Raw genomic sequence first — 21,667 nt, forward strand, 5'->3', positions numbered from 1 at the left:
GCAATGCTAAAATGTTCATGTAGTTGGATCATAATTTACGAACGAATCTCTTTCTTTCAGTTCTTCAGTTTTTATATCATTTAGATTAAATTTACAACATGAAAAAAAAGAAAACAAATGAAATATTAATCATAGCTGATATTTTCCTATCATATCCTTTTCTTTAAACTTGTTAATTTTATTAAGTACAAAGAAAGTTTTGGCTATCGTAGTTTCGGTATTTTTTGAAATTTTGTTTTAAGTTGTTCTGAGAAATATTCCATTGTATTAACTTTTAAATATAGCAACCTAATGCTTATGCTTACAAAATTTAGTAGTTAGTAATTTCCTGAATATTTATCAATTTAATAAGGGACTCCAAGAATTGAAATCTTTATTTCCATTTTTTAACAAGTAAATTGCTTGTTGGCTTTTATTAAAAAACGGACATTAAAACAATTGTAAACAGTGAAAGTACACAGAGCAAAATTGCTTAAACGAACCTATTAATTGGAATTTCCAACGGTTGACTGGACCTTTCCATTCGCTGCTCATATAAGAATAAGTGTACAAATGCCATATTGATGGAGCACAGTGTGTTATTACACTCAGACGTTTTTAGGAAGACGCGTCGGAGCTTCTTTATCTGAACTATTATTCGTATCCATGATGTCAATAATCATGGCTGTAGTATCTAATAAATCAATTCAAATGACAATTTGCTTCTTATGAGTGTTTCTGAACAAACAATAAAAGTGAAGTGTCAAAAACACGCAACCGAAAAACATCGGAGTGTAATATTGCGAGATTGACAGGATGAGTCTTCAAAAGAAAATATGGGAAACACGCAGCATACAGAAAGTTTGAATGTAATAACACACAAATAGTTAAAATTAAAAGTAGCCATTCCACCATTTTACCTAAGCAAATTGTTAAGAGACAGTAAAATGTTAAAATCTTTTAAGCTTAGTTAATTTCTAAAAATTGCTTTAACATTTTACTTAAATTTTAATTTGTGCCAAAATTTAGCTGTGGATTACAGATCCACCTTTAATTTCAACGGCCTACAACGCATCTACATAATCGATAATCATTTGTATGTCAAAAATATGTTATCGAATTTTCAATCAGCTGATTTGATTGCTTATTAAAAGAAATAACAAAACTACAAAGTCGAGAAAAATTCTTCTTCTTTGCATTTAAATTATTCAAATAAATTCTCAAATTACAATAAATTGGTAAAAAACATCGTTTAGCTCTTAAAACTTAAAAAATAAATTCCAAAATCAACTCGAACAAAGCAATGAGCAACCAAATCGAAAAATCAACAATGTTGCCATCACGAATTGTATTGATTGCTTGTGGTTCCTTCAGTCCTCCAACTCCTATGCACTTTCGAATGTTTGGTAATAAATCAATTAAAATTTTGAATCAATCATAAAATTCAAATATAATCATTTATGGGTTTGTTTTTAAAAGAAATTGCTCGTGATTACTTTGAAATGATGGGTACACACAGTGTCATTGGTGGTATCATCTCACCCACTCATGACTCATACGGGAAGAAAGGTTTAGCGCCGGCCAAACATCGCTTTGCTATGGTGAAATTAGCTCTGCAATCATCGGATTGGATAAGAGCTTCTGATTGGGAGATCGAGAAGAACGAATGGTCTCGCACGCAACAAGTTTTGCAATTTCATCAAGTATGTGTTGTTATGAGCTTGATGGTACGTTAATTTTGACCTTTTATGCATTTCCTCAGAATTACATGAACAACTACATAAACTCTCCTTTTACGGGGGATTCAAATATTGTTCCGGGTTGGTTGCCCCGAGGTTTGAGAGATCGCAGAGAAAAAGTCCAACTAAAACTTCTTTGTGGTGGGGATCTCCTAGAATCATTCGCTGTACCTGGACTTTGGGCTAATCAAGATGTAAGAACTACTGAAATATTTAATATTCTAAAAAACGAAAGTGTCCTGTTTCAGATTGAGGACATTGTTTGTAATCACGGTCTTGTGGTGATAACTCGAAGTGGAACTAATCCAGAAAAGTTCATCTTTGATTCGGATATCTTAACCAAATATCAGGTTTTTGTCTTTCTCCAATAGTTATAATAATAATCTAAGAGTTTTATGTTTTTTTTTAGAAAAATATAACATTGATAACAAATTGGGTTCCAAATGAAGTAAGTTCGACGATGATCCGAAGACTTTTAAACCGGGGTCAATCAGTTAAATATCTTATTGATGATCTTGTTCTGGAGTATATTAAATTAAATGGCCTTTTTAACTATAAAACGTAAGTCTATACAATAATTTAATAGATCCTACAATGGTACGTACACTGCAAACAATGTCTTTTGAAAAGAATCTTATTGCGTCTCCATAAAGTATATTTCTATTCCTTTAATATTTAACTAGCTGACCCGACAAACGTTTGTTGTCATATAAATAATTTCTAGAGAATATTTTGCTAGAAATAAATAACTTTCTTATTGTAGGTGTGTAAGGATGTGGTATATAAGTGGTAATGGTTTGAAGTATAAAGCACTGTTAACGGTGACAATATATTAAAATAACAAATCACCAAACAATTTTTTTTAATTTTTGTCAATTAATTCTTTAAAATTATATGTGTACATATCGCTATGACAGTACTACAAAAAAAAAAAACAATATCAATCCCTTAATGCAACAATATTTTTTGTAATCCCATCCTTCCCCAATACAAAGAAACTGGATAGTTTGCCCACTCGAGAGCACGCCACGTATGTATAATTATCGTTTGGCCTTGAGACTTATTGATAGTAATTCCCAATCCCAATCTTATTGCAAATTGAAGGCGTTCGAATCATATCTGTGGATATAATAGGAATTCGCGGTAATAATATATTTTCACTACGCAATTTACCATTTCGAATTATTATCGCTTCGATAACATTTTTCATTAATTTTTTAATTACTATTCACTTGCCGTTGCACAACCGTGGAGGGTTCAAATTACAAAACAAAATCACCTGAGATCCAACCCTAAGTTGTAAATTATGCGGTGGCATGCCTGGTAAATCCAATGAGTTCAAAAACTCAATTGGATAATTTACAGCTTCGTTAGCATCACAAACTGTATCAATAAACTTGTATGACACCAAGTCTACTGGTAACAAATGTTGTATATTGACATTTAATTCATTGACATCCACATTTTTTGCTGCTAAAATTGATCTTTCTGTCGACCACTCATGATTTGTAATTTGTCTGTATACATCTGGAAATATCTAGTCAATGAGAGCATCTTGTGAATCAATAATCGTGCAGAAATCTACCGGTAGTTTTATGCATCCAGTTTCATCTGTAGTTACTTTTCTGTCATATCTAACAGTTGTTTGGAGAATGCTTCAGCGGATGGATCTTGAAGCATTTGAACACGCATGTTTACTTTGAGTTGTACTTTTTCAACGTTACCCAACAGTGGCGATGATTTTAAGCATGTGTTGATCTCATCAGCGTACGTTGAACGCGGAATAACGGGAAGTGTTTGTCTCAAATCACTTGAAAAGTGTGCCACCAAATAGTCTGTCCTTGTTTTTTTATCTTTCCACACAAGTGCTGAAGTCGGTATTTGTTCAACCTATGCCTAGCTCCACACGTAATTTGCATGCCAGTGAAAATGATAATGCTTTCTAGTTTAATTGCGTTGAGTCTAGTGAATTAATTACTGCTATCAGGTCAATTCACTCTAATGCTGCAGGTTCGGATAACATCCCTCCAAAGTTTATTAAATTAGTTGTACTGTCATTATAGCACCACTACTACACACAATTAATTTATCAATTTATAATAGTGAGATCCCTGAGCATTGGAAATGTGCAATAGTTCTACCTATACCAAAAAAGAATAAAGCAATTGAACCATTCTACTTCAAAGTTTTGGCTGACCAAAGAATAACTTTCTTGGAACTTCATAACCCTTTCACTAAATGGCAATCAGGCTTTCGTGCTTAACATAGCTGTGAATCAGCTGTTTTGAAGGTCCCAACAGATTTTCGAGAATTTCTGGATCGGACAAACAAACTGGTATAATGGTTCTTCTTGACTTTTCAAAGGCGTTTGTTAGCATAGACCACTATATCCTTTTGTTCAAGTTAAGCAATAAATTAAATTTTTCAAGAATGGCCATTCAATACTTTCAGAGCTATTTATTAAATAGAAGTCAATCAATTAAAACTGACATCGGAACATTCATCATGAACAGCGACCTATGTTGTTCTCTGTGTTCATCAATGGCTTACCTAATGCTGTTCAACATTCTTCTGTACAAATGTATGCAGATGATGTTATTATCTACAACTTTTGTGACCAGAGCAACTTGGGTTGCTGTGTTAACTAAATAAATAGTGACTTAGCTAATATTCAGAAATGGACCGTTTCAAATAAATTGCTTCTTAATCCTTCAAAAAAAGTGAGCCTTGTTCTCGAAGACAAATTAATATTGAAAACTTACCTATGACAATTTTAAATGGACAAAGTCTTAAGTATGTGAATAAAGTACAGTACTTGGGTTATCAAATATATAATCGTTTAACATGTTATTAATGTAATCTCCGATGCCATTCGACTATAATCTCAGAAAGGATATCTTTGTTTTTCTCAGCTTCTTTAAATTAATTACATATATTCTTTTTAAATTTTAACTTTATGTATGTATTTAAATGAAATTTTCGTGTACAATTTATATTTTAAGTATTTGTCAAAGATGTAAACCTGGTAACTTTAAATTTCCATGCATCTAAAAGATTCATTATCTTGTTGCAATACATAAAAGTTGTCCAATCAAGCGTCTGTATAGGGAATTATCTTTAAATCTATAAAATGATTTTGTTTTACTATAAGTCGGATCCATTGGTGTTCTATCTGGTTTTGAATATTTTAATTCAAAATCTGAAGCTATTTCTTTTGTATGCTGAGTATCAAAGAGAAAAGTTTCTGTTTTTATCTCTTTAAACTTCCATTCCAAGATAATACTTTATTGGTCCTAAATTTTGAAATTTTGAAATGTTTTTGTAATGTGGTTTTAATTTCTCGCATTTGGTCCATCGAAGTCTACTCACAATCAAATTGTCAACATAAACAATTTAATTACAATACTGTCCATCGATTTTCTTTATGTGCACGCATGGGTCCTTATAGCTTTGTTGAAATGGAGAATCTTCAAAAACTTTATACAGAGTGTTGTTTAAAGATCTAGGTGTTTGTTTTAAACTTTAATTTTTAACAAGCAAACCTTTGAACCGTCTTCATATATTCGGTAGTTTTATATAAATTGTTAGCGCCACCTGGTGCTACATTCCGGGACGGACCTCAACAAGCATCTCCAGCCAGCTCGGCCCCAAGCTAACTGTCTCCAGTTTACATTCGCTCTTTATGACCCAGCCATCCATGCCGTTGGACTTTAATTCTTTTAACCAGGTCAGTGTAGCTGTACAGTTCGACGTTGTATCTTCTCCTCCACTCTCCGTGTATATACCAGAAACCAAATATTACTCTAAGAATTTTTCTTTTGAAGCATCCTAAGACGCTTTGATTTTTCTTTGACAGTCCTTAGCGTCATAAATAAGAAACGGGATAACGAGCGTCTTATAGATAGTGATTTTAAATACTCAAAGGAGGACTTTACTACTCAATTGCCTTCTAAGTCGAAAGAAGCACCGATTTGCAAGAGTTATTCTCCGTTTGATTTCGGCGCTGGTGTCGTTGTCTGATTTTATAGCGGAACTTAGGTAGACAAATTCCTTAAATACTTCAAAGTTATAGCTGTCCATGGTGAAGTTTTGTACAAAACAAGACGTCGTAATTCATCTTTTGATGAAAGCAAACTTGGTCTTGCCCTCATTGTTTACTAAACCCATCCAACTATCATGTCAAGTCAACGTATGTCAAAATGACAGTTGATCATGTTTTTTCATTTAACTGAAAGCTGAACTTTATTATTCTATAATATATTTATTTTCTGCTCAATTCCATTTCATGTTTTGTGTTAAAGGGTTCCTTGTTAAATGGGAATATGTAATATTTGTTTAAAATACAAAATACAAGTCAAGATGGACTTGTAGCTTGCCTGAGAAGTTTTTTGTAGACAGTTGTGTTCTAAGTAGTTTTCGCACGATCAATTGAAAGTAAAGGTTAATGAAGTAAAGTTCCGAGTTTGAAGTTTATGACACTTGACCAACTTACTAGTTGTCTTGGTCAAAATTTCCGTTCAAAGAATGCAGTTGACTGCAAATGAAGTCCCTTATTTTGTTTGAACCTGCCCATTGCTCTTTATATTTCTTACATACAGATGGTGTCTTACTCAGTTTTGTTCAAAGTTCTGAGGTAATGTGAATATTTGGTCAATAGTGAACTTTCCTGGTCTGAAACCACACTGATATAGATCTATCAGGTTGTTGAACGACTGCCAAAAGTATCTTATTCGCGATGTTCGGGAAGCTGATGCTTCTATAGTTGGAGCAATTCAGAGGGTATTATTTCTACTTCAATATTGGACAAACTATGCTGAGATTTCACTTATCGGGCATACTTTCTGTTTCTGTTAACTTACACTTTTATTGAAGCAGTTTTAGCATCCAAGTAATTATGAACGATCATCTTTCTTTTTGCTGCAAACGATAACAAAGTTCTAAACGTAGCGTAAATTTAAACTGCTGCAAAACCTTTATCGTAGTCTTCCCCGTACTTCTGATAAAATCCTTAAACAATGTTCCTTTCTTTATATCTCGTGTGTTTTACCATTACATTTTGAGTTTAAATACCCACTTTCTACCACTAGCTTTTTTGTGGAGTTAAATCCACAGGATCCCATAATATTCTGTTCTTCCTTTTGGCGTTTCTGCTGTTGTTGTATTCCCTCTGATTTTAATAAGATCGTAATATTTGACTTGTTCTTACCTTGGTGTCTTATAGAATTAAATAAATTCTTTTATTGTTTTTTTTTCCCTTTCGTCTTTATGTTTAAGTATAAACAACTGTAAAACTTGAATAGTCATCTATAAAGGTCACTATTATCATTATCCTGAAAAACCAGGAGCTTGAATAGAGCACATATGTACAGCTGTGTGAATCAAATCTAAACACTAGCATTTTCAGCCTTCAGTTGTCTTTGCTTCATGTCCATTACAATTTTCGTCTAAAAACTTCAATCGTCCTGTGCCTATTCCATGTATTTTTTTCCATTTCCAGTTTGTTAATTCTACTGAGCTTTTATAGGACTTGGCAGTAACTAAATAAAAATTAATTATAATTGCCAACTTCTTGTTATTATGCTTAATTAGCTATTCATTATATTTGCAAGATTTCTATGTGCTTGTTTCCGGTAGAAATAACAAATATCTGTTGAATTTGCACTTTAAACAAAATGTCGTTCGTATTGTGCAATGACTAGTTCTTGAACTAGAGCAAATGTTATTTTATGTTGTCTGAGAGACTCAGCTGAAGATATAAGTGCATTATAACTCCCTGGTAGGCCACTTACTAACATTAGATCACTCCATTTATCGGAAATAATATTCTTGCATTATATTTATATCTTTTTTCATGACAAGAATTACTCTTGGAGAATTTGTAAATTCCGTAGTATCCGTAAATAAAATTTAAGGTGGCTCAGGCAGGGATCGAACCCAAGACCTCTCGTATGAGAGGCACTAACAATCATGCCATGGGTACTAAACCATCCCTGCAACTATTCGCACACAGGAATGGTTTAGAGTTGTAAGTCACCAGGCAATGGTTCTCTACGGACTGTTGCGCCAATTAATTTTTTGTATTTTTATTATATTTATATCTACAATTGCACCACCCCCATCATCATATTTTAATGAGCAAATAGATCTTATCAAAAAATACCCTATTTTTAAATGTGCTTCTCTCATGGTCATTTCTTAATGTATCCCATGTTAATCTTGCTGTATATTTCGTACGGATATGAGCTAGTTGAGCATCCTCAATAAATAAACCAATAGTTTCTTTGGCTTCATCATAGTAATTTTCCGAATCATACATTTTTTTCTGATTTGTTACTACATTTGAATTTATCATTGGTAACGGTTAGGATAACTTTTGTCCATACATTTTTGCAATAATTCCATCTTGAACTTCCAAGTTCCAACTGGCGTAGTTGTTGTTCTGCCATTATTTGATCCATTATCCATCTTCCATTATAAAATCTCTTAATTTATTTTTGTTGTGAAAAGAGGCTGGGATGCAAACCGCACTGATAGCTTCCCATTCCGTCTGACGATTTGTCTTGCTTAGAAGTTTGTAGGTCTTCGTGTTTTGTTAAAAAAGTTGCCAGTTGAATTATTCTTTAAAATTTTAAAATTACCAACAATATTTTTCATATAAAGAAATAGTTTAGTTTGAAAATCTAGTTTTGTTAAATAGATTTTTAGTCGAAAACAAATTTTTACAAATTTTAGAATTTCTTAAATTTTTACAAATTGAAAGAATGAAATTAAATTGAGAGATATCAAGAACCGAACATCATTTTTTCTTAAATTTGCGTACTATTTTTGTATATTATTTTTGTATGAAAAAACGGACTGTTGGATTTTTATAAAAAAAAACTACTGAATATCGGAAACCATATTTTTCTGTGGAATAAAAAAAGTTTGAAGAAAAAGTTTTAATTTTTAAAAAGTTATTTGAGTCGAAAATCAATTTTTGTTTAGGTTTTTATGTTGAAAACAATATTTCTTATAAGTTAAAATTAGTTGGAAGCCATCTCAAGCTTTTGAAAAGATATTTGAGTCGAAATTCAATTTTTACCAACTTTGAGTAATGTTTTTTTTTAGGTTTTTATTTTTTATAAAAAAAACCGACCAGATTTAAAAACATTATTTGTCATTGCAGAAAACTGTTTTAGAGATGAAATCATTTGTTATTCGTAAAATTTTTGAGGTGAAATTTTTTGTATGATGAATTTTTTTTCCAAAAATATACTGCTGTGGTATCACGTTAGAATATATAATATACAATTTAATTCAAGTCTCTAGCGTCATTGGCTCGTGAGATATTTAGGGTTAACAAAATGTTCACCTTTTTTTTAAATTGCTATTGTAAAAAAAACACCAACGCAATTTTTCTGAGAGCCCTTTCTGAATCTTTCTGCATTATTATCTGCATAACAAAATTTATTTGAAGGCGATATCTCTTCTGGTTTATTTCGACTCTAGGGACGTTGAAACGTCGAGAAATGTCAACATTTTCAATTCGGCAAATTGGAACATTACAATAACTTCCTATGGGAAGTTAACGAGATATACTTTATCCCCGATCGATAGCCCTTTATGTGTAGATGCTCGCTAATCAATTTTGAAATAGATCTGGTGAATATTTCTTTTCCGAAAGGATTTTAGCGTATCACTAATTTTTGGGCTGTCATCTACTCTTGAATATAAGGCAAATTGGCGAAGATCCCATTGATTTTGAAATAAGAAAATTTCACCATACCTTTGTATGTTGGGTAATTATTGCGATTCTTTCCCAAAGCAAAGCTGAAACTAGTACTAGTAAGTATAAAAACCTACATACATACATGTGTACATAAGTCAATATCACGGGTTAGTTTAATAAATATCTAGAAATACAATTTTTTTAAAATAAAAAAGAACAAATTTTGACATATTTTTATTTTTAAAAAGTGAAATTTTTGAGACTGAGATTAAACATTTCGAATATCACTTAACGTCTTAGACTAAAAGTGTTCGATTTTAATTGTGTAATTATAATATAGACTATTAATTTTTTTCTGAAAGATCGATTTCGATTTGATATTTTTTTGGGTGAATATGCTGAAATATGAATTTTTGAGTAATGATCATGGATGTTTGTTATTGTTTTGTATTTGTATCTGTCAAAAAAGTCACATTTTTTAAACTGGGTCTATGATTTACTTCGCGGTAACTACTGTATGCAGTTTTACTTTCTGTTTTCAGAGTACTCTGCCAAGTATTTAAAATGTACATATATTAGGCTTATTCAAAAAGCACAAAATATCTTCAATGTTCAATGTAATTTGATGATGGTTTTCTATTTTTCATACACTTTTTTTTGAGATACAAGGAGTTCACTGATTAGAAAACATTTCGTCCCCTTTCTGCCTTAACCACGTATCTACAAAACAACAATTTTTCAGAAATTAAAAAATATGGTTAGTTTCCTTTAATGGAACATAACATCGAAACATTATATTTATTTCATTTATATTCCCCAATTGTTAATGATTGCAAGTATTCAATCTCGTTTGAATGTAATAATATATGTTTTCCAGCCTTTTTTGCTACATACAAGTTTCCATCACTTATGATTTTGATGTACAATATGCAGATACGTAGTTATTGCTTTTATTTGAAATACCTTTGAATGATTGCCACTGCATATTCAATGCACACAAATAGTTGAAATAAAAAAGAGATTTAACAAAAATATGTTTATTTAATTCATGTATTAAGCTTATTTTTAAATATAACAAAAGTGTGTACACTTTTATAAAGAGAGTGATGATGAAAAAACTCAAATTCATTTAACTTAAAAACTAAAAATAATTCTATTCTTTTTCAGAATTAAATTTTAGATTATCATAAAAGCTGTGGTAGTCTTTTGGAATTATTTTCTTCAAACTCTGTAAGTCCTTATATTTTTTTATCGGCAAAGGTATTGAGGTTTCATATAAAGATTTTAAAATATTTTTTGAAATATTTATTTTTGGTTTCCTTTGCGGTGATAATGTCCAATCAGTGTCAAAGTCAAGTTTAAAATACATGCCCGTGGAATCATATTTAATACATTTAAGATCTGTGACTTGTGGATCACCTGATTTGATTCCTGGTCTGATGTATTTATAATAATTTATTTTCGAAAAGTTTTTAAAGAAAGAATGATCTAAGTACGTCACTTTGTAAGGTTCTGGAAACGTTCTAGCTTCTGCAATGATTCGAACAAAATCTGCAGGAACGTACATTTCCTTGGCCTTTTTTTTTTCTTTCGATTGTTGAGTGGACAGAATCACATTCTATCTGGGTATGTCCAACAGTCAAATACTTTTGATAAATAGTCGTATTATACTTTATCGCAACAAATTGTAGAAGGTTAGATAAATTGACATTTCGATTTTGTGCGCTACAACCATCGCTAAACAGAACTGTTGGGATAGTGAGATCACAGTAATTTTCTAAAACATGAGAAACACAGGAAGCAAAAACATTAGAGTCCATACCACCTTCTCCTTCGTGCCATACGTAGCAATAAACTTCCGATGTTTTCAAATTGAAAAATGTAAATTGATGTACAGCAAGCTTTTGCTTGAAGTATGTTGCTGATGCAGCTATGAAAGGCACTGATTGAACAGCCTGGACGTCCAAAGTATACGCATTTATTTCATTTTTTAAAGCTTTATCTTTGTCAGTTTCTTTTTCCAACCGTGCTTTATTTTTATTATTAACGTGTTGATTGTATGTGGCTTTGTCAATGTTACCGTTCTTATAACTAAAGCACAAATCACACTGATCCTTTTTAGGTTTATATAAACCAATATTTAATGAATGTGTTATCTTCAAAAAGGACAAGTACGATGATTCTTCATTTCGTGGTATGTTTTTATCCTTCACAAACTGTTCATAAATCCTATAAACATCTTTAAAAGTTGTGTAGTTAAAATCTAAATACTGTTTGTCTGTTTTTTGTCTGCAATAATGTGATTCCAGTTTAGGTAGTCCGGTTAAAAAATCTTTGACATGGTCTTTTTTTTTTAATATTAATCATGGATACTTTTTTTCTTGACTTTTTTGTCTGAAGAGGAATTCCAGAATCATCGCTTTCTAAAATCCAATTTCTCACTGTCCATTCGCCCAAACTAAATGTATTCAAAAACAATTTCTTGCAGACTGGTATAACTACATTTTCAATTTTTAACTGATATTTCAATGTTAAATTACGTCTTGAATTACAATCACTTGTACGTCGAGCTACTGGCCGCTTTTCTACAAGAACTCCAATCATAACTTTACGTTCTTTCCAAGACATATTTTTCCAAAAGGAATTAAATATTTCTTTCCTTTGGGATTCGGTAACTTCGTTACATTTAAAATACTTGCTCATTTTACACTTATTTGAATCACAACCAGGTTTAAGCACACGTTTTTCTCTTTTTTGTTTCCCAACTTTTTTGCCTTTTTCTGTTTTAGCACTATAGTATTGTTTTCCTTCTTGTCTTGCTTTTTTGACTATGTTTTTCAGCCATTTATATGGTTTCCCTTGGCCTTTCTTCCTTCTTTTTTTAGAAATCAGACCGAAATTTTCATCCAGTTCAATGTTTCGGCGATTAGAATCGTTAGAATCAACAGAGAAAGATGTTGTTGAAGGTTGCCAACAGCTTGATAAATCAGTAGGAACGAAATTTTGATCATCGTTTTTTGGTATAAATAATCCTGTTTGTTCATCAAGGATAAAGCCCGAGTAGTCTGATGTAGAAACATTATCTTCGGTTTCACATTCAATATACTTGAATTCCCCTGTCGTTTCATCAAACACCAAAATATGTTGTTTCAAAATGGTGGATTTAGAAGTACTTGGCAAAATAATGTTTTCATTGTTTTTAAGTCCTCGTCCAATTGATTTTCTTTGAAACTGGTATGCCTTTAAAGTTTAAAATTGCCAAATTTTTAGAGGTAAGCATTTAAAATTGAAAAATTATTACCTACCGATCCATATTAAATTTGATAAATGATAAATAATTAATAGGTATTTATAAATGTATTACATTAAGGTAACTAAGACTTCTCAAATGAACTCTTAAAAAGACGCTACAGTACTAAAGGTACCTAGTTAATATTTTTGATAACAGAATAACTTATGTATGCAGAGAAATGTAACTTACTTAAATTGGGCTTACGGTACTTACGAGCAATAATTCATTAACTGTGCGAAAGGTTAGGTAGATACGAGGTTTTCATAGAAACTCAACGACATGAATGGTAGTTGCGAGGAAAAAGAATTAACTGTAAAATATGTTAGTTGTATTATTTCAACATTCATACTCTTCTCTCTTTATTCTTAGAGTCTTTACCAGTATTGTTATATAAAAAAATAAATTTCTCAAAAAACGTACTTACGAGGTTAAGGCAGAAAGGGGACGATTTGTAATGTATGTATATAATTAATAACAAAGTTAACAAAGTTATTAATTGTTTAATTGAATTGTATAGATAATTCGATCGATTTTTAAAACATCTGTTCCTATAATTTAGAAAAGCATTAATTTAAATAGGATTATTATTTTGACAGATTTTAACCAACAAATTATTTATATATCGAGGATTTTTAAAATCAGTCTAATTGTATAAAGAACTGTTAAGTTTTAAGAAAAGTACAAGTACCGACTACTGGTACTTTAAAAAAAATCAAGTACATAGTATTTGGAAATCACCTTTGTTATGTTATTACATTTTTGATTAACTATATATGATTCTAAAAGACTTGAAGCAATTTGAAGAGTACTTGAAAAATATTAAAATTGTAGTTGTAAAAATACTTGAAAAAGGAATTCAAAGTATTGTAGTAAACCACTTGAAGGAAGTATTTAAAAAAGTACTGGTACTTGCACTGGTATTGGTACTGGTACTTAAAACTTAATCAGCCCTATCATGAATTCCATCGTAATCGGATATTTCTACGAATCCCGAAAAACTGTATCATGAAATCCGTTCGTAATGCAAAATTGTATGAGATTTTCCACTACGAACGGATTTCATGATACAATTTTTCGGGATTCGTAAAATTTTCTGATTACGATGGAATTCATGATAGGGCTGATGAATACCTGTGCATACAATATATACTGCAGCTTAAATTTACTTAAGTACTTTACAACTCTGATTGTATAGAAGTATAAACAAATATTTAAACGATTTAAAACCTTATAAAATATAAAATAATATTATTTAAAAAATGTGTATATTTTAAGGTTCAGAAGATGTAAACGTATCTCGAAACGATCTTTTGAAAAGTTTTACCCAAATTTTCGATTACTAAACTGGCGATTTGCAATGGAGTGTGAGTTATTCTCCAAATTGATGTTAACTCTTTTAATGTTAAAATAAATCTTCCTTAAAGAAACAACAAAATGTGCATGAACTCTGTGTTAAGATAATAATTTATATTTATTTCTTACAACTATTCAATTCATCTTAAAGAAGTTATCAGTAGTGTACGTACCATTTTTTGAACTCATTTTCATCATTGTTTATTTTTTTGTTGTTTTAGAATTTATTGTTGCTTTTAAAGTTTTAACTTTTTTCTATTCTTGTAAATACGAAAAAAAAATTAATTAATTTTAAATTTATTCTCCTTTATTTTGCTTACGAATTGAAATGCAGTAAGTATATAACAAATATTAATCTAAATGATCGTGTTTTTAATGAATCGTATATAAATCAAGTTAACATGAGCTCCTTTGATAGTACTCCATCCCCATCAAATATGGACGAAGCCGATAATAATTCATTTAAATCCAAATTTTTAACTAGTATTCATTTAGATAATGATCATCCTAGGATATTTTGTTGTGGTAACTCGGATTCGATTGGCTCGAAATTACTAAGTCGCCTGCCAGGGCAAGCTGTACAGATCATTACTGATTCACCTAATGGCAGTCATGATCAAGACGAGGTAAGTTAAGTTTTTGATATTGTTGTATGTTTATAAATACAGGTAAGTTATTTTATTTAGTAGGAGTTTAAAAAGTAAATTTTGCTAAGAGAAAATACAACTCTTTCCGTAGTTTAGCAAATGCATTTTTCATTTTAAAGTTAAATGCTAATCGAAAATTAATAAAAGATGATTACAGGTAAGATATGTATGTGTTGCGTAGATAAAGGTTTGAATGATATTCATATACGAAAAGGATATTGAACATGGAGCTGAATTACCGCATCAGCCATCGAATCATACATGACTGAATTATTTGAATTTGGAAATACCACTAATGTTATGGAGCCGTGTTGAAAATTTTCACTCGCAAGTCAAACAGCTGAATGATAGTGAACAGTTTTGAAAAACATAATAACTTTTGTATTTAAAATTTATTTTTAATGAATTTATTCTTTCAAGATAAAATGTATAAAAAATAAAGCTAACTGCAAAGGAGTAGGAACTGCCCTTGACATAAGTATGTCCCTTCAATCTAGTCAACCTCGGAATAGGAAATTTTAAGGTGGTCATTTGTATACATGTACCTTTCGTTTGATGTTCCAAACATTGTGTAAAAAGTCTTAAAAATTAGGTGTCCGCGTAGTATATTCTCCCTTTAGGGTTTAGGAGGTTTCAGAGTGATGGCCTATGCGGATGACGTTGCTATAGTAGTTTCAGGAAAGCATCTTAACACCTTAAAAGAACTCTTACAAAATGCCTTAGACAGACTAATTTTTTGGGCTGATCGGTGTGGACTAGGTTTTAACCCACACAAAACTGATTTAGTCTTATTTTCGAGGAGATACAGAATTCCATTTGTCAACCATGCTATATTAAAATGATCCAATTAAAATTTTTAGACGAGGCTAAATACCTGGGTCTTGTTTTAGATAAAGAAACTAAATTGGAAACGCAATGTACAGAAAAGAGTCAAAAAGGCTACTTTAGCTCCCTTTTCTTGCAAAAAAGCTATTGGTAATAATTGAGGCTTAGAACCCAGAATCACGTATTGGCTATACCCATAGGTAATCAGACCCATTTGAATGTACGGTGTGGCAGTATGGTGGACTGCTTTAGAGAAAGCTATAAACCGAAAAAAATTAAATAAAGTCCAAGGTTCAGCTTGCCTATGTATAAGCGGATCGCCTCGCACGAACCCATTGCGGCACTGGACACCTTACTCTACCTGATACCTCTTGACGTATTCTTGACAAATAGCTGCAAGCTCTGCTATTCGCCTCAAAGCTTCGTCGCAGTGGACTAACAACAACACTGGCCACTTCGTAATTCTTAGGTATTTACAATCAATTCCAAAGCACACAGACTACACCATCCCTCAACTGCAATTCGACAGAAACTTCAGGATTTCTAGATCTTTCTGGGAGGATAGGGCATTCCTGGAAGACGAGTCAATCCATTTTTATACAGATGCTTCAAAAACAAAAGATGGGGTTGGTGGAGGTGTGTACTCTGAACGACTGAAATTAAGTCTCTCATTCCGCCTTCCCAATCATTGTAGCGTGTTCCAGGTGGAACTATTGGCGATAAAAGAAGTCTTGTCCTGGCTCAAAGAAAACGTGATATAAACATCTGATATCCGTATTTTCTCAGTTAGTCAGGCCGCTAAAAAATCTCTGGACTCTGTCTCTACAAACTCTATAACAGTCCATAACTGTTGACCATCTCTAATGGAGATGGCTCAGCAGTTTTATATTCACCTTTTGTTGGCTGCCGGGCCATAGAGACATTGCAAGTACTGTAAGGCAGATGATCTCGCCAGGAACGGTACAGTGCAGCCCATCCTACCACTTTTGGCACATACTGGCATACCAATCGCTACTTGTAAATTGTTGCTAATGCAAGACGCTATGAAGAAGGCAAACACCAGGTGGAACAACATCACAACGTCTCAGACCACGAGAAACATGTGGCCAACACTAGATTTAAAGCGATCAAGGTGTTTGCTATCTCCAAGTTGATCGCATATAAGCTCGATAACAGGTGTTATAACAGGAACTGTCTGATAGGAAAGCACGTCACGCGGCTAGGAGTATTGTAAAATGACTTTTGCAGAAGCTGTATGGACGAGGAAGAGAAGGAAACAGTTCTTCACCTTCTCTGGCAAAAATTACCTAGGAGAATTCTTCTTTAACGCGTGTTGTAAGGGACTCAAACTGGTTCCATTGAGCTTAGGAGGAAGCCTCAAGATTCATGTGGTAACACAATGGGCCATTAAACTTACCTAAGTGTGTCCGTTTTCCATCATGAACAACCACTTCAACCTAACCTAACCTCCCTTTATAAATGTAGGTCATACAAACTGCTCAGCATACAATTTGCTAAAAGGTTGGTTCCAATCATTTTTTCATACGCTCAACAATTTCGGAGATACTGAAATAAAATAAATAGTGAACAAAATAAAGGTAGTACAAAAAAGTACCTTTCCTAAGAGGAATAAGCTTACATCTTATCTTTCCATTATCTATTACAATAATGGTATGGTCATGATACATAAACATGGATTACCTTAGCCAGTTTTAAAAATGGTATCACCCTCGGCTAAAATGTGCTCGAATCGGTAAAAGTGTTAATATAGATAATCACGAAACACGGTAAATAGCTTACGATGAGGACGAAACCAATAAAGTTTCGATGAAAATCAGTAGAGACTCGAAGTAGGAGATAAGTTGCACTAGATCATTACTTACTTACTTACTAATCCCGAAGTAGCCACTCGTTCATTCGACCACTATTGGGATTCACTCACCAGATTATTTTTGTTTAATCTAAAAATTAGTTAGTATTTTTATGATATTCACCAAAAAGTGGTTTACTGACAAAAACAACTAAGGTCTTTGTGTTCACCCAATTTATAATTTTGAAAAACTTTACTAATGCTTTAAATTATTTTCATAAGATCTTTTCTGAGAGAAAGAGTAAATATTCAGGTTCTTAAGAAGAAAGCTGGAATAAGAGATCATCAATTTGATATTGAGTTACATTTAGGTTCCTGAAACTCATTTTCTTGTCTCGCTCTACATGACCTAGCCATGTAAGTCGTTGGACTTTAATCCTGTTAGCTAGGTCCGTGTCGCTGTACAGCGCGTACAGTTCGTCGTTATATCTTCTCCATTCTCCACCTACTCATACGGGACCAAAAATCACCCGGAGAATTTTTCTCTCGAAGAATCCTAAGACGCTCTCACTTTTCTTTGACAGGGTCCAGGCCTCAGCGCCATAAATGAGAACCGAGATGATTTGTGTTTTAGAGATGAAGATTTTAGATGTTCGAGAAAGGACCAAAACTAGACGTTGCTCTGTAAAGCTCTTTCCTATGGATGCTGTCATACGCGGCTTTAAAATCGATAAAGAGATGGTGGGTATCGATTTGAAGGTCCTGTTTTTTCCAAGAACTGCCGTAGTGGACTTTAGTGGTCTAAAGCCACACTGATAAGGATCTATCAGGTTGTTGACAAACGGCTTCAGGCGTTCACATAATACGGTAGAGAGGATCTTATATGCAATGTTAAGGTTTAGCGGGTCTCCTTTCTTATGTATCGGGCACACTATGCTGAGATTCCAATCATCGGGCATGGCTTCTTCCGACCATATTTTGCAGATGAGTTGGTGGATGCTCCCTACCAAGTCATCGCCTGCTGCTTTAAATAGTTCGGCAGCGATGCCGTCAGCTCCTGCAGCTTTGTTTGACTTAAGTTTAGATATAGCTATCTTCTTTTCGTCAAGGTCGGGTAGGCGGAATTGTTGATCTGCGTCGTAGAGGTTGAATGGTTCTATCTCCCTTACAGCGGAATTCGGTTCGTCATCGCCATTATATAATTTGGAAAAGTGGTCTTTCCATATTCTCAACATAGACTGCGGTTCTACTACGATGTTCCCTTGATCTTCGGTTCGTGGCTGGTACCCTTGGGAGATTTTTTTTACGTTTTGGTAAAATTTACGAACATCACTTCTGTTGTGACATCCCTCTATCTCCTCGATCGCGTGCTTCACATGCTTTCTTTTTTCCATTTAAGAAGCCGGTGTTCCTCTCTTCTCTTCTGATTGTGGAGTTTGCGAGCAGCTCTGGTCCTTCTGTGCACCGCCATTTTGTATGCCTCTTGTTTCGCTGAGTGCACGTGCCGGCATTCGTCGTCAAACCAGAGGTTTCGCTGTTGTGGCCGTTTGACAACTATGTATCGCGGCATCTCTAATGGCTGCAAGGCAATGTTTTCTCTGGTTTTCAATGCTTAATGCAGGCAGCATAGGACTCCTTAAGAGTTTACTAGAGACTCGATTGGAAAAGAACATGGCATTCTCTTGCGATTGTAGCCGTCTAACGTCAAAACTTCGCACAGTACTTCTTTGTTTTGGCTTGGAATGGGATATCCGTGTTGGCCCCTCGGAAAGTTCGGACATCCTGTATACTGGAGAAGTGTCGTTCGTCGATCGCAATTTGGTCAATCTGGTTGACAGTTGATTGATCAGAAGATTTCTATGTCCCGAAATCGATCAGCCTGAATCCGTTGTCGGAGGTGGTGTCGGCTGTATCTCCCAATTGTGCAACCAAAGATTTCTTCTCTTTCTAGCTTGGCGTTAAAATCTCCTAAGACAATGTTAATGTCATAGCCAGGGCATTGCTCATAAGTCTTGTTCAAGAGCTCGAAGAATATGTTTTTGGTGTCTTCATCTTTCTCCTCTGTTTGGCCTTGCGCGCATATTAGGTTTATGTTGGCGAATTTGATGCAATCGCTCGCATTGTTGAAACTCAAGACTTTTTGCCTGAGTCTAGTTCACACAACAAATACACCCATATAGACGCTGTCTTAGTATACATCACAGTCTTTTAGTTTGCGTTTGCCCGGTCCATCCCATCGCACTTCTTGCTTCAGTTTAATGCTTCCTCTAATTGTTCTACTGCACGTGGTTTGTTAAGGGACGAAACATTCCACGTACAGATCCGAAGTTCGTTGTCCTTATTTCGTTGGCTTGGTTTGTCAACAGCAAACCCGTCCGTATCCGAGGCTTGTTGGTGCTTCACAACTATGATATTTTTACGTGGTCAGGAAGTCACCTCGACGGCACAGCCCCCAACCTGGAGGGCCAGATCCTTAGTATAACTCCAAGAACGGGGAGCTGGATAAAACCCATTTTTATAGGCCTGGGCTCCGAATAATTCGTAGAAGCCCTATAAGGTGTTCACTAAGTAGTTCAACCTTACTGGAACTGTATACGCCACCGTTGATTTCATCTCGAGAATTCCTCTGGTGCGGTCTGGATAAGAAAAGGTGCCTTAGTGCAATTACCTCTCCCTCTTTCTCTCGTTTGCTGCCCCCAAAAACTTTCCACTAGGGTTAGAACCCAATCTCCAGTTTAGGTTCTAAGCACCCGATGTTCACCGAGGGGATGTGAGAGTAGAAGTTGATAGACCGAGGTGGGTTTTGAGAAAAACCTGTGGATGCTTGTGTCCTCTTGAATGCACATGTCTCCCATTTGAATATCCTTTAGAGAACATTAAACATTTTTAAGTGCTCAAAAACTCATATTTAGGTTTTTAGAAATGTTAAGTGTGTGGCCCCCTGATTTAAAGACTGGATCCGCTCTTTTCAATTACTGATGCGGTAATTCAGTCCCTGCAGTTTGTGTTTAAACCAGGTTTAAATCCTGTAACAGAGAAAGTCTTGTATTCCTTTCTTAGATACATTTTGATAACTTCTTGAACAAAGATTGATATGTTTATTGGCAGAAAATCAACTTGTTCTAAAAATTTACTTTGAGAGAAACGTTGAGTTACAAAGTTATTCCTTTTTGCTTTTTTTGTTTTCTTTTTGAAATTTGAAAAGAAAAATTTATTCGAAAATCGTTTGTTATTAATATTTTCATTTACAGCTTTATGTGATGATACTTTAAAAACAAAAAAAAAACAACACTTGAACAAAAAACTGCTTCAAATTTTAGACAACATTAAAAAAAGATTGCTACGTCAAAAAAGCATTCTTTGGCTGTGAGTTTAAAAAATCCGACCATCTAATGTTGTTAATCACGCTATTTATGTACACTCAGTTTAATTAAAATTAAAAATATACATAATTTTTTAAAATACACACTTAAGGTAATCAAATATTAAAATTTTATTTTATTTCAGATAAAAGCAAAAAAGGTTAGAAAATCAAGCCCTGAAATGGTTTAAGGGAGGCTGTGTAATGTGTGCTTTCTATCAGACTTATCAGAGAGAAAAAACACTTCCTGTGGAACTTGCGATACTTTATTTTAATGTTATGTAGATTATTGTCATTTATATATGTTAAACAAATTAAAATTAAATTCAACATTGAAAAAACATATTTTATTAGCTGGATTCTATGTACCTACTATAATAATTAAACGATTTTACTATAAATTTAATTTATTACATAGCCAATGAAATTAATCAGTCTAAAAATATTTACCCTTTCTTTTTTTTTTTATAAATTTTTAAGTTGGGTATTTAATTTTATAATAAATAATAAACAGGTGTATGCACGTATGTTAATGTATATAAAAAAAAAGTAATCAAATAAAATATATTTATAAAAGTAAATTAATGTCTATACAAAACATATGATTTAAGAACATACATTTTTGTCTTGAATTTATTTAAAAAGCAACTATTTTAATAATAGATTCAAATTTCGAAGGAAACAAGTCACCTATAAAATTAAGGCAACTTTTTTGCAAAATTGACTGGAAAGTTAGCTAAGAAAAATCTACTTAACTATCAGGTCAAGTCTACTTATGTCAAAATGAGAGCTGATCCTGCTTTTTCATTCAATTGAAGGTCGAACTTTATTACACTGTGATTTATTTACTTTCTGCACAATTCCATTCAATGTTTTTTGGTAGTTTTTGCGCAATTAACTGAAGGTAAAGGTGAGTGGAGTAAAGTTTGGCGTTTCAAGTTTTTTGAAACTTG

The 21,667-nt window shown here is 33.1% G+C and overlaps 1 protein-coding gene across 5 annotated transcripts; it reads left to right on the plus strand.

The window, feature by feature from the left end:
• The first annotated feature begins 1,124 nt into the window (after positions 1-1,124).
• On the plus strand, positions 1,125-21,120 carry LOC129940754 (nicotinamide/nicotinic acid mononucleotide adenylyltransferase 1). 5 transcript variants are annotated; one of them, XM_056049199.1, is made up of 7 exons: positions 1,125-1,385; positions 1,459-1,682; positions 1,742-1,912; positions 1,967-2,068; positions 2,128-2,279; positions 14,406-14,697; positions 20,861-21,120. In XM_056049199.1, the coding sequence occupies exons 1-7, from the start codon at positions 1,283-1,285 to the stop codon at positions 20,903-20,905; spliced, it is 1,089 nt and encodes a 362-aa protein (XP_055905174.1). In that variant the 5' UTR covers positions 1,125-1,282; the 3' UTR covers positions 20,906-21,120. The 5 variants fall into 5 exon arrangements, with proteins under 5 accessions (XP_055905174.1, XP_055905175.1, XP_055905176.1 ...); XM_056049200.1 differs by having other exon boundaries at positions 14,556-14,697; XM_056049201.1 differs by having other exon boundaries at positions 14,583-14,697.
• The last annotated feature ends 547 nt before the right edge of the window (positions 21,121-21,667 follow it).

This window comes from Eupeodes corollae, chromosome 1 (assembly GCF_945859685.1).
Source record: "Eupeodes corollae chromosome 1, idEupCoro1.1, whole genome shotgun sequence".
Classification (NCBI taxonomy): domain Eukaryota; kingdom Metazoa; phylum Arthropoda; class Insecta; order Diptera; family Syrphidae; genus Eupeodes; species Eupeodes corollae.

What these genes read in the sequence shown, in the direction of transcription:
- LOC129940754 (XM_056049199.1), top strand. Translation starts at nt 1,283, where the DNA reads ATGAGCAACCAAATCGAAAAATCAACAATGTTGCCATCACGAATTGTA. An exon ending in AAGTTTTGCAATTTCATCAA is followed by an intron (nt 1,683 to 1,741) that starts GTATGTGTTGTT and finishes GCATTTCCTCAG; the next exon opens with AATTACATGAACAACTACAT. An exon ending in ATATCTTAACCAAATATCAG is followed by an intron (nt 2,069 to 2,127) that starts GTTTTTGTCTTT and finishes GTTTTTTTTTAG; the next exon opens with AAAAATATAACATTGATAAC.